This window comes from Arachis ipaensis, chromosome B06, assembly GCF_000816755.2.
Source record: "Arachis ipaensis cultivar K30076 chromosome B06, Araip1.1, whole genome shotgun sequence".
In the NCBI taxonomy this organism is placed as follows: domain Eukaryota; kingdom Viridiplantae; phylum Streptophyta; class Magnoliopsida; order Fabales; family Fabaceae; genus Arachis; species Arachis ipaensis.
In genome coordinates this window covers 12,345,003-12,356,902 of record NC_029790.2, presented here as the reverse complement: position 1 = coordinate 12,356,902, position 11,900 = coordinate 12,345,003, and the positions used below count along the sequence as shown (strand labels likewise).

At 35.1% G+C, this 11,900-nt stretch overlaps 1 protein-coding gene across 1 annotated transcript; it reads left to right on the top strand.

Annotated features, from left to right (window-relative positions):
- Positions 7,883-9,378, top strand: LOC107646514. The gene is made up of 3 exons (XM_016350697.1): positions 7,883-8,553; positions 8,652-8,997; positions 9,055-9,378. The coding sequence occupies exons 1-3, from the start codon at positions 7,883-7,885 to the stop codon at positions 9,376-9,378; spliced, it is 1,341 nt and encodes a 446-aa protein (XP_016206183.1).

Genomic DNA, 11,900 nt, shown 5'->3' with positions numbered 1-11,900 from the left:
ACCAAAAAAACAAATATCCACAAAATTGTAAGCATTTAATATATTAAAATTTTAGTAGATATTTAATACTTTTTTTTAAGTAATTTAGATAGATAATAGAGTATGAATAACTCCTAAACACTCGCAACAAAATCATGTTTTGATTTTATATTTATAATCTTGCTTTTGCTTTTAACAACTCATCAAATATTTAAATTCAATAGTTAGAACTATATCTTGTTTAATGTTCAATTTATTATTAAAATGTTGATTTTTAGTCTGACATCACTATATGTTCGTAGTTTTTTAAATTTCTGATATAATTTTTTGTTGTATTATTTATAGATTAATATGATGAGCAGTATTCGTTTATATATACAAAAAGATCTTTTGTCATTGAAAATTTTAGAAAATACACTGAAAAAATTGTTAAAAATTCTTTACAGATTTGGTGAAAAAGGTCGGCCTCTTCTAGATTCGAAAGAAGACGTGAAAATGTGATGTGATTCTATTCATTTTTCATTCTTGGCCCTAACGACGCGTGTTGCATCCGCATTTCTCGCGATTTGCGTCATTGCTCGTTTCTTGCAAGAAACTTTGACCTACCACCCACGCGTTTATTACCAGTTAGGACCACTGGTATGCACATCATCAAAATTAAGCATGTTTTTGTGTGGATAGCCGACTCCAAGGTATAACTCGTTTTCCTGATACTCGGACTCGCTTTTCTTGGACAAAAGAGATGATACGTCGGTTTTCTCCAAGAACTGCGGCGGTGGGCACCTGCAAAGGCACTCTAACGCTTAAGTTAGTAAGAGTAAAAGATAAATATCAGATATAGCACGTTAGGAGAGCAAAGCACGTACTCCACTAGTAGCACGTGTTTATTTATTTAGTTCTAAGAAGATTCCGATTTATAATTTTACATGAGCCAGGTTATAGCCAATGGAACATAGTAACCCCCAAGCTTGACCTGTGAAAGTTTTTAATTAAATAGGTTGAGCTTCCGACCTATAAATCGGAATTGTGATTATAGCAGCCCCCAAATTTGACATGTGAAAGTTTTCAATTAAACAGGTTGAGCTTCTGACCTATAAATCGGAATTGTGATTATGGCAGCCCCAAGCTCAACTTGTTAGATTGAAAAGAGAGAAAAATGAAAAAAATTGGTAGTGAAAAAGTTATATTGAAAGATTGTGAACCATCGAACAGATGAAATAGATAAACAAATAAATAAAAATGAATAAAAAAGATTAGAAAGTGAGATAATTATGGCTATTCAATGAGTGGTATAGCCCCCAAACTTAGTCAGTTAGTTAATATTTATTCAAAACCAATTGAATGGTAAGAGTTGTTCGATCAATATAATTATGTAGGGATACTTTTCTGTTTAAGAACAATTTTTCATGGATGGCATATAGCATTTGATTGACGCGAACTGAAAAGTTCTAACCCACAGCAACTTATTGACGAATTTCTTGCCCAAAGTAAACATGCATAAATTATTGTAAAATAGAAAAATAAATTGAGATAATTGTTAATTGAGTTTGTTTTTTATTGGTAAAAAGTCTTTTTTTTTTTTCGGATTGATTAATAGCCAATTTTGTTTTTCGATGGATTGATTGATTGATTTTGATATATGAAATGATAAGATACATACATAATATGAAGTAATTCGAATATATAGAGTAGCATATTTCTAATGTATTGAAAGTTGACATAAAAGATTTATATGAGCAAATTAGATTATACATATACATAATTTTATCGAAGTAGAAATGTCAACCGCCACTTATAGGTAAGGTTCATAAGTTATAATTCGGTCTGAGTTGATGGAGGTGGAGGTGAAATTTGCTCACGAGTTATGATCGAGGTCTATTCTCATAAGTTGAAGGTGAAAAATTGAAGACACATTAAACATGTCCTGTTTCAATCACCAATATATTAAGAAGAAATTTTATTAAATACATATTCTGAATTTATTGGCTAAAGTTAAAATTAAGCTCCGTCGTTCCGAATAATTGAAAAAACATGAATAAGACAGCATAAACATTGAGTAATTAGTTGAAGAACAAGCAGTAATTACTAATAATAATAATAATAATATAAACAACAAATAGAGAAATTTTCAATAATACATGGAAACAATTGAGAAAGAATAAGAAAAAATTATAGCTTATTAACGTATCAATAGGAATAAGTAGTTATGTATTATGCTGTTTTGCTAAAAAAAATCAATAAGAAAGTGTTATTATTATAGTAAGTTGCTTAAAATTGTTATTGTTGGCAATAGAAGAAGAAAAAAGAAGAATTCAGCATAATAATAAATATTATGATGAGAGCTAAGCATTGTAAAATAAAGAATAAAGCGAATACTCATTCACCAGTAATACGTGAATTTAAAATGAACATAAAAAAGATTCACTATCACCACTAAAAAGATAGAATAAATGATAAGTTTGTAAAAATTTAATATTGTAAAAAAATTGTTAAATTTAATTAAAAAACTTGAATATAATTCCAACTTTATTCACTTCTGTGGAGCTTTATTCAGTCCCTTTCTTGTTTTTCTCATTTTTGCTCCCGTTGGTCCTATCAGTTAGAAGATTGGCACTTGGAGAATGATGTTATTGCCACCATATCATCATGAGTAGGTGGGGAAACAACATCATCAGCCATAGACCTGCAAAAATAATAACAAAAGGTTGTCGTGGGATTATTTAATTTCGACCCGCGATGGGCGCCAAATATTCCTGTCTGAAAGATATCTCCGAGTTTTTCTTGGAGCAGGAGGATGGAACGTCATCTACTTGCTGGGGAGACGGTGTTGGACACCTGTAAAAGAACTCCAATGCTTAAATAAGTAAGAGTATAAAGTAATTTAGAATAAAACTGAATGCCTGTGCCTAAGTGAATCATTCATATATAATGGAGTTGCTGAAAGCAGTTATTCGTATCTGTTTGTTACCGATTTGACTGGAATTTTTTCTGGTGTCCCGATGTTCGGAGCTTTAGTAATTTGAAGAGAGATTTGTGGAAGAATTATGTGCTGATCCTGATTCTGAAATTATTGGTATTGATCGGTTTTAGGCTAACGGGTCAAAGCTAATATAAAAATAATTTTTGACATCTCAGTACTTATAATTATGGATGATCAATTTATCTGCCAATTTAAATAAATTAAAATTTTAAATTTATTTTGTGTATATTCTGCACTTGATGGGAAGCACTTGGAAGATGACAGAAGGGGAAAAAAAAAATACTCCACTAGCTAGTGTGACTGAGTGAACGTAAAAGTCACGTCAATATATTGGTCAAACTGTGGAGCCAGCATATCCACAACTTGATGTTAATTATTAATACGAATTAACTAACCTAATTAACTAACAATTAATTATTTGTATCTTTTTTATTATAAAGCATATGAGAAAATATAAAAAAGGCTAGGAAGGATGATTGTAGCTTTGGACATGGTGGGGATGGTAGCTATGAATCCACTGGGACAAACAAATGATGACAAATTTGATATTGTTATGGAAAAGCAACAAACGAAGCTCGAACAAAAACTCTTCAACTTTGGATTTGGAGAAAATTTGTGCTGTCATAGTGCGTGAAACTGTGAATTATGAAAGTTGAAAATGCTTAGCTAGGAGCCTAGGATTATTTATTCAATCATTAAAAATAATATATATATATAAAATTGGTCTATATTTTTGCGTTTAATAAGAGTTTTTGTTGGGAGACCCTGTCCCCTTCCTATTAATTGCAAATAACATTTTTAAAGTATTTTACTCTTAGATTCATCAGGAACTTAAGATTGATGATAAAAGTTGGTTTTTGATTATTTAATAAAAAGTCTAGAGCTTGTTTTTGGAAAATGACAACAACAAAGATACAATCTAATTAATAGAGTGATTTCTATATCTCCTTCATGTAAGCTTTATTGGTGGACTAAAGTAATCGACTTTTTAGTAATACTTATTACTAATGGTTCCAGTTCTTCAACAATTATGATGGATTGGTGATAGAGATTGCAAATAAAGAGGGGAAAAGTAAGGAAGAATGTGTGGACCAATCCAATTTTTGAAAAAGGGGTAATGCACGATCCATTCAAACCTGCAAGTCGTTGAGTATGTTGTTGGTGGTGTGATGTGCACCTCCCCACACGTGATTGCCGGTCCTCACCATATCACGTGGCACTCTTCTCTACCTACTAATTATTATGAAGTTGTTAAGCATTCATTATTAGAGGACCCCTCATACTCATATCACTCATGTGGCGCATTGCATACGGTATAGTATACATGAACAAAATGTTGTTCCTACACAGCTACTTAACACCAAACATGGCTCTAAGCCACTAATTTAATGACAAATTAAATTGACAAAATTTTAAATAATATTACATGAGATTTGAAGTTTAAATTAAAAAAAAGAGGAATGTAAGAAGTACGAAGGAGTAAATTTTCATTTTGGTTAATGAGAGTCGTGCAATTATTTATTTTAGTCTTCGAAATTTAAAATTTTTTATAATAATTTTCTGGTTTAGGTTTGGAACCAATTTGATCTCTCGACCCTTTCTAACGATGAGTCAATAAATAAAGTGTCGAGGACTGAGGTAGCAAAATCTTGTCATACTAGACTCTTCAACGATTAGATGACATGATAATATTTGATTTTAGACCCTTCTTCTTCCTGTTTTGTGTTTGTGAATTTTAAAAGCCCTAGTTCGTTGGTTTCTATGGCTTCAGGGGCTATATTCACGTCGCTACGGCGGAGATCAGAAGGTCATCGTTGGAAGCATTTCTGTCTCCCATTGACCGTTGACTTGACAGATGTTGCGCTCGTCCAAACATTCGCTGACCACTGAGCTCGTCATGTGCTTCTTCGATTGACCCTTCTGATTCGAAAAATCGAAGTATTTCAACTACTTCTAGAGTCCCTTAGCGATTCTTCAAGCGCGTGTCTTCCATCTACTGTCACTACAAGAAAAACGTTGAGTACCATCAAATTTACCGGTGAATTTACCAAAAAAATCCGTTGGTAATATGTTTATCGTCGGAATAAATCTAATAGAATAAACCTTGCCGGTAATTGTTTACCGGCGGATTTTTTATTCGCCGCTTAAAAGTTAATTAATATATAATTTTAAATATTTAAATTCAATAATTTCTAAACTAATAAATCAGAAAATAATACTAATGAACTCAGAAATGAATAACTCAGATAATAATAAATTTAAAAAATTAACAACAATAAATAATAAGTCAATCATTAACTCAAAAAATAAATAAATTCAGATTAACTCAGACAATTAATAATAATCAACTAATCAACTCAGAAAACAATTAACTCATTAGATAATAATAAACTTAAAAAATTGACAATAATAAACATAAGTCAATAATTAACTAAGAAAATAAATAAGTTTAGATTAACTCGGACAATTAATAACAACAATTAACTAATTAACTCAGATAATAATAAACTTAAAAAATTAACAACAATAAATAATAAGTCAATTAAGTCAGAAAATATACAAATTAAAATTAATTTAGATAATTAATAACAATAAATTAATTAACTCAAAAAATAATTAACTCAGATAATAAGTTAAAAAAATAACAAAAATAAACAATAAATTAATAACTAATTCAGAAAATAAACAAATTGAATTAATCTTAACTTATTTTTTCAATCGTGTAAGTTGTAACTTTTGCTTCAGAACTATTCTATTTTTGGCCACTTTCATAGTATGAACAAAAAAATTTCGACCCTCTTAAATGTTTTTCCAATTGGGAATATTGGATTGAATAAGAATGCTAGAAAACAGGTTGAGCTCTTGCAAAAGCAATCAAGAAAGGCTAAGTTGTTTATAGACTTAGCTTGAGAGTGGAAAGATTCCTAATTCTGCTGAGGAATTTCTATATTGATAAGCTTAGAATTTTATATGTTAGGAATTGCAGAAGCGAAATTAAGAGTCTGAAAGAGTAGATAGTTAATCATGAAGTAAAAAAAGTTAGGATTTTAGGAACAGGAGGAAGAAGAATTTCAAATTTCAGATATTAAATGAGGTCCAAAATTAAATATTATTATGTCATTTAATCATTAGAACGTCCATGATTATAAGATTTTGTCACATTAGCATTTTATTTGTTGACTTATTATTAGAAAAAATCAAAATTAAATTGATGTCCAAATCTAAATTTAAAAGATTATTATAAAAAAATTTAAATTTTAAAGGCCAAAATAGATAATAACATACATTTCGGATATTAAAATAGAGATTTACTCAAAGAGAAAGTTTTGGGGGCAGCAACTTTTGTATTTTGTGGCCAACACTTAACCATCAAAAGAAAAGTGAGTGATCTCTCACTATTAGATGTAATTTCACATCATTAAAAACACTATTAATAACCAATTGATGATTATAAAACATAAAAATTACTGGTTCCTAACATCATTCTTACTCAAATAGGAAGGGAAGTTATTGGAGTCGTAGTTTGAGTGCCGACTCATCTTCCACACTTGGTAGATGGGTTCGGTCCCATCCATGCATCCATCAAATCACCCTTTTGAAGGGGCCGGGTAACATAAGAAACATTAGGTTTTGAGTCCAATTTTCTGATGATGATATGAGTTTAGTGTATGTTAATTAAGTGGGGTCTACTTTAATTTGATTTTTTAACTGCAAATTGCAAACCCTAGTACATACATATATTATGCAGTTAATAATAATTATAGTACTTGTGTAGGGTTCAGAGGCTGATCGATGACCACTGCTGTGCCGTGCCAACATGCATGTATGTTTGGAAGTTCTTGCATTGTATTTTTGTTCACCTAATAAAACACCCACCCGGCCCCATGCAAATATATTATTGAACCTGATCCAAAAGGAACCTTAGCTGCCCTTTGCCGTTGCCACCGGCGGAACAGCCACACTCTGCAAATTAAATAACAATCATATTTTATATACACAATAAAAATTAGTTATATATATATATATATATATATATATATATATTATGCTTATATGTATATGTTTGTGTTGTGGTGTCCAACCAAAAAAGGGAAATAATTTTTTTTGAAGATATTATTATGAGGGGAGATTACTAGATTAGACACATGCAATGGAAGTGAGTGATTGAAACATATCAGCTTTAATTTGCTACTCGCTAGGTAGGATTGGACTGCAAATCAAACACAAATTTGAACATGATAGTGTAGGTGGTGATGCATGGATACAATGGTGTTGCCTCACTCACTATTATTATTTATTTGTATTGGAATTTGGATATTATTGCTGTTGTGGAATGAAAGAAGTGCTAAACTGCTAACTTTTGTTGTCCTGGCCTAATCCTATTTGGTGTGCGAATATTTAGTGATATACACTAGCATTAGATATTATAATAAATTATCCTGAGAAATGCAATTGAATTTTATCTATTTTGAGTGGGATTTTTTATTTTAATAAATAATTTTATGAGTATTTACCGATTTAAATTCTCTTGTTATATTTTGTTTATATTGTAAACGAGATGATTTTTTACGTATCTTGTTTACAGTATAAATGAGATAATAAAAGACAAATATTAAGCATCTATAAAAGGATGTGTAATCTTTGGTATTCTCCACACACATTTCATATCCTTTCTCTGTCTCGTTTTTCTCACAAAAACAAAGCTAAATGGTCAGTAACAATCCATTCATAGTTGTGCTTGTTTATCCCAATTGTCGTATGAGAAATGGCGACAATGGAGTGACATTTGAGTGTCAGGATTCGATATTGTTTCAAACTCACCGTGTGTAGACGTTGTCGGATTTGAAGAGTTTGATATTGAGCAAGCTCGGTGGTACACAAGCGAGGGAGATAGGTAGGGTGGGGTATAAGTTGCTGGCACCCATGGAAAATGGAGTCTTCCGGTTTCAACTATTTCGACTTCACGGAGACGAGCATGTGCAACTGATGTTTGACATTCACGGGAGGATCATGTGTGAACAGGTAATGGAGCTGTCCGCCGAGGTGGGTCACGGTGGTAGTGGGGGTTCCGTACACGAAACCTATGTGCAGGACGACCGACCTCTCGCACCACCGCCCATTCATGTCGCGATTCCGGAGCATGAGGCAGAGGAGGGTGAGGAGGAGTCGGACGAGGATTATGTGGCGAACAGTGAGTCTTCCGATGGTGGCGATGAGGATGAGTTTGTGCCGGAGACACCTGCCGGGGCTGTAGCGCGCCATGTGCTGCCTCCACCTCACCTAATTCCGGCGTTGTTGGCTGTGCCAAGTCACTATCACAGTCTAGATCTAGACGCCATGCATGAGAGGACCCCGGTTTCTAACACCTATGAAGTGGATTACAACCTAGAAGGCAATGTAGAGTTTTGGGTCGGACACAGGTTCAGAAGCCGAGAGGCAGTACTTTACGGTGTGAAGAACTACAGTATTCGCAAGAGTGTTGAGTACCGAGTGATCAAGTCCGACCAGTTAAAGTACCATGTGCAGTGCCGTCAAGCCGACAGTGGGTGTCAATGGAGCCTCCGTGTGGCCCTTCGTCAGAATCTCGGATACTGGTAAGTTCAAATTTAATTGTGAATTTGAGTACTTTTGTATGATATGTTATGTAGGTTAGAGATATAGTGTGTAAGCATAAATTTTTTGTTGTGATTAGGGAAGTTCGGAGGTTTGGTGGACCACACAGCTGTCTAGCACCCACCATATCTCAAGACCATCGTCAATTAGATAGCAGTCTCATCTGCAGGGTCATATTGTCCTTGATTCAGTCCAACCCCTCTATCAGTATCTCGGTCTTGCAAGGTGCGGTCCAGGCAAGCTATCACTTCAAACACTCATACAGAAAGGTGTGGATGGCAAAGCAGAAAGCAATTGCACGGATCTACGGTGATTGGGAAGAGTCGTACAACAAGGTGCCGAAACTACTTCAAGCACTGCAGAGCTGTTTCCCCGGCACCATACGTGACCTACGCGTCAAACCGTACTACGATGGACACTTCATGGTGCGCGACTGCTGCATGTTCGACAAAGTATTTTGGGCTTTCCCGTAATGTGTCAAGGCCTTCAAGCATTGCAAGCCGTTTTTATCTGTAGACAGCGCTCATCTGTATGGCAAGTACGGTAGAGTGTTGTTTATTGTGGTGGCGCAAGACAGGAACAGCAATATACTGCCAATTGCTTTTGCCATTGTTGAGTCTGAGAGCACCGAGTCATGGTCGTTCTTCCTTACTAATTTGAGGCACCACGTCACCCCACAAGACGGCTTGCTGGTTATATCCGACAGATCTCAGGCCATCAAGGCTACCCTAAGCTCCGATGATAGTGGTTGGCATCCCCCTAGGGCGATCAAAACCCTCCAATGCAGGACCCTGGCCTCATGCTAATCCCTGCTCTGCTGCGGCAATCCAACCAACCTAACACATCGCAGGAGAGTATATACGGTTCGTTGAGTAACATACCAAAAGAATTGACAAAATTATTTGACTCAAATACATAAATAGACATTTCTCACCTCGCAGCCAGAGGATACTGGTAGTCCCCTCTATCTGGTGGACACCGCTGAGAAAATCTCTGATAGATCCAGGACATCAACAGCGGAGTGCAGCCAGCAATATCCGTGACGCCCCACTGTGCCGCCGAACAAAGTGATTGATACGTCCAGGCCAACACAGCCGAGTCCCAGGAAAACTCCCTACACTCCTCAAAGTCCCGGAGTAACGGTAGCCAACGAAGATGCACCAGATTGTTGGACTTGTCGATCATCAGATACCCTCTGATCAGTAACATGATATAACACCTGGCGTACTATCGAAGGGTCTCGGGATCGTCTGTCGGAGGCATCTGGCGGACACGATTTCGCAGCCACACAAGCTTTAGCGTGAAGGACTCCTTCCTCTGCTCCCCCTGCTGTGTTGTCACGGGAGGCCTGGCGCCAAGCAGCTGCTCCACCAACGCCCACGTCTCCGTATGGTACCACCTACCAAAGTCACGGAGGCACCCCTCGACGGGGTTACCGTGTGCGCATAGGCCTAGGTGGTACGCTACGTCCTGCAGGGTGATAGTGACCTCACCCTACGGGAGATGAAACGTGTGCGTCTCTGGACGCCATCGCTCCACCAGTGCCGAAATCAGGGAATTTGTAAAAGTAAAATCCCTGAGCGGCACCCTGTCGTCGAATCCGGCCTCAGCCAGATACGGGACGATTGCGTCCGGTGGAGATAAAGTATGGCTCACTCGTCGGGGTAGTAGGAGGCAAGGCCTCTGAAGAATGAAAAAAAAATCTTAAGAATACAATATTTCAACTTCCTAGCCTACACATGTCTCTACATTACATATTCGATAATAGGCAAATCCTAACTACAGCATTATAAATACTAACAACATAGCACAAGAATAACAGAGTTCTAAACTAATAATTATGTCATACCAACCTAGCACAAGCGAATAGAGTTCTAAATTCCTCCTACAGACCTAACTCCTAATTCATATAACTATGTTCCAGTTCTTCATGACTACCCTAACAACGGCCACATCCTTAAATTAAACAAACATAACAAAACTAACCTTGAAGTCGGCCGTCCCAGCGTAATGTGTCATCTCGTTCAGCCTGTTGATATCTCCGTCATTTTCCGCTTGGCGCGCCATCACCGATTTGGTCAAAGGTATAGTCAGAAAGGGTTAAAAGAGGGGAGAAAGAGGTTGACAAAGTTAAACTGGGGCCCGGAACTAAACTGTAAACGACTTCTATATATAGGCGCGGACAAGTCATATCTCGTTTACAGTGCAAACGAGATATACACGTGTCACGCTGACGTGCCATATCTCGTTTACACTGTAAACGAGATACGTGAAAAATCATCTCGTTCACGGTGTAAACAAGATATGGCAAGAGAATTTAAATTGGTAAATACTCGTAAAATTATTTATTTTGGTAAATATTATATTTTTTTATTTATTAAAATAAAAAATCCATTTTGAATATTTTGTATATAATAACATTATTAGGGATTATGATGAATAATATTAGTTCTATCAAATTATGAAATGTCTTGTATTATAAGTTTTTCTATGCTTAGGAGACCTTATATATAGCTATAGATACCCCCACAGTAATTGAAATAATTGGCGATATATATGTCAGTTTCAAATGAATACGTTGATGGCATGGAAGATCGAGATATTTTTTCGGATTTCAATCGAGTTATGTACTGAACGTATCACATGTTTGATAGTCAAGTAGGCCGGGAACTATTGATGAGGATTACATTCCACCTAGTTTGCATTCCTAATTTGCTATCCATTTTCCTTTAAAGAAAATTGCTTTCTTTACTGTCATTATATGACGTAAACTCAATTAAATTATTCTTTTAGACGTAGTTCGGAATCATATAAAATTCTTTATTTTTTTTTTCTATTCATCATTTGCATTATGGCTTCCCACTTCCAACTTCCAATTAGCTAGTCCCCATTAAAACAAATTAATTTTTGTATTTCCTTCGGATTGCCAACTATACATATATATATACATACGTAATACGTTATGTACTTATTATGTATGTATAAGTTGAATTCATGTAAATTAATCACATGATAATGTTAAGATAAGGTTTTGGGCGGTATTGGTCCAATATCAACGGAACCATTCTACCCCAATACTACATACATAGCACTTCTTTTTTATTCTTTTAGCATCGTCAACGGATTTTAGATTGAAAAGGAAACCTCATCGCATTTTAAAATTATTAAGCATCATATTTTAATACATATTAAATATGTACCAACATTCGATAAATATATGCTTATTCTTACCCCCTATATATATACTTGCAAATGCTTTCTTCCTTATAATATATAGTCTTAAAATAATTTATGATCGCTGTAACCTGTGGCTGCACCACTGTCAGTA

What these genes read in the sequence shown, in the direction of transcription:
- LOC107646514 (XM_016350697.1), top strand. Translation starts at nt 7,883, where the DNA reads ATGGAAAATGGAGTCTTCCGGTTTCAACTATTTCGACTTCACGGAGAC. An exon ending in CGTCAGAATCTCGGATACTG is followed by an intron (nt 8,554 to 8,651) that starts GTAAGTTCAAAT and finishes TGTTGTGATTAG; the next exon opens with GGAAGTTCGGAGGTTTGGTG. An exon ending in ACTACGATGGACACTTCATG is followed by an intron (nt 8,998 to 9,054) that starts GTGCGCGACTGC and finishes TAATGTGTCAAG; the next exon opens with GCCTTCAAGCATTGCAAGCC.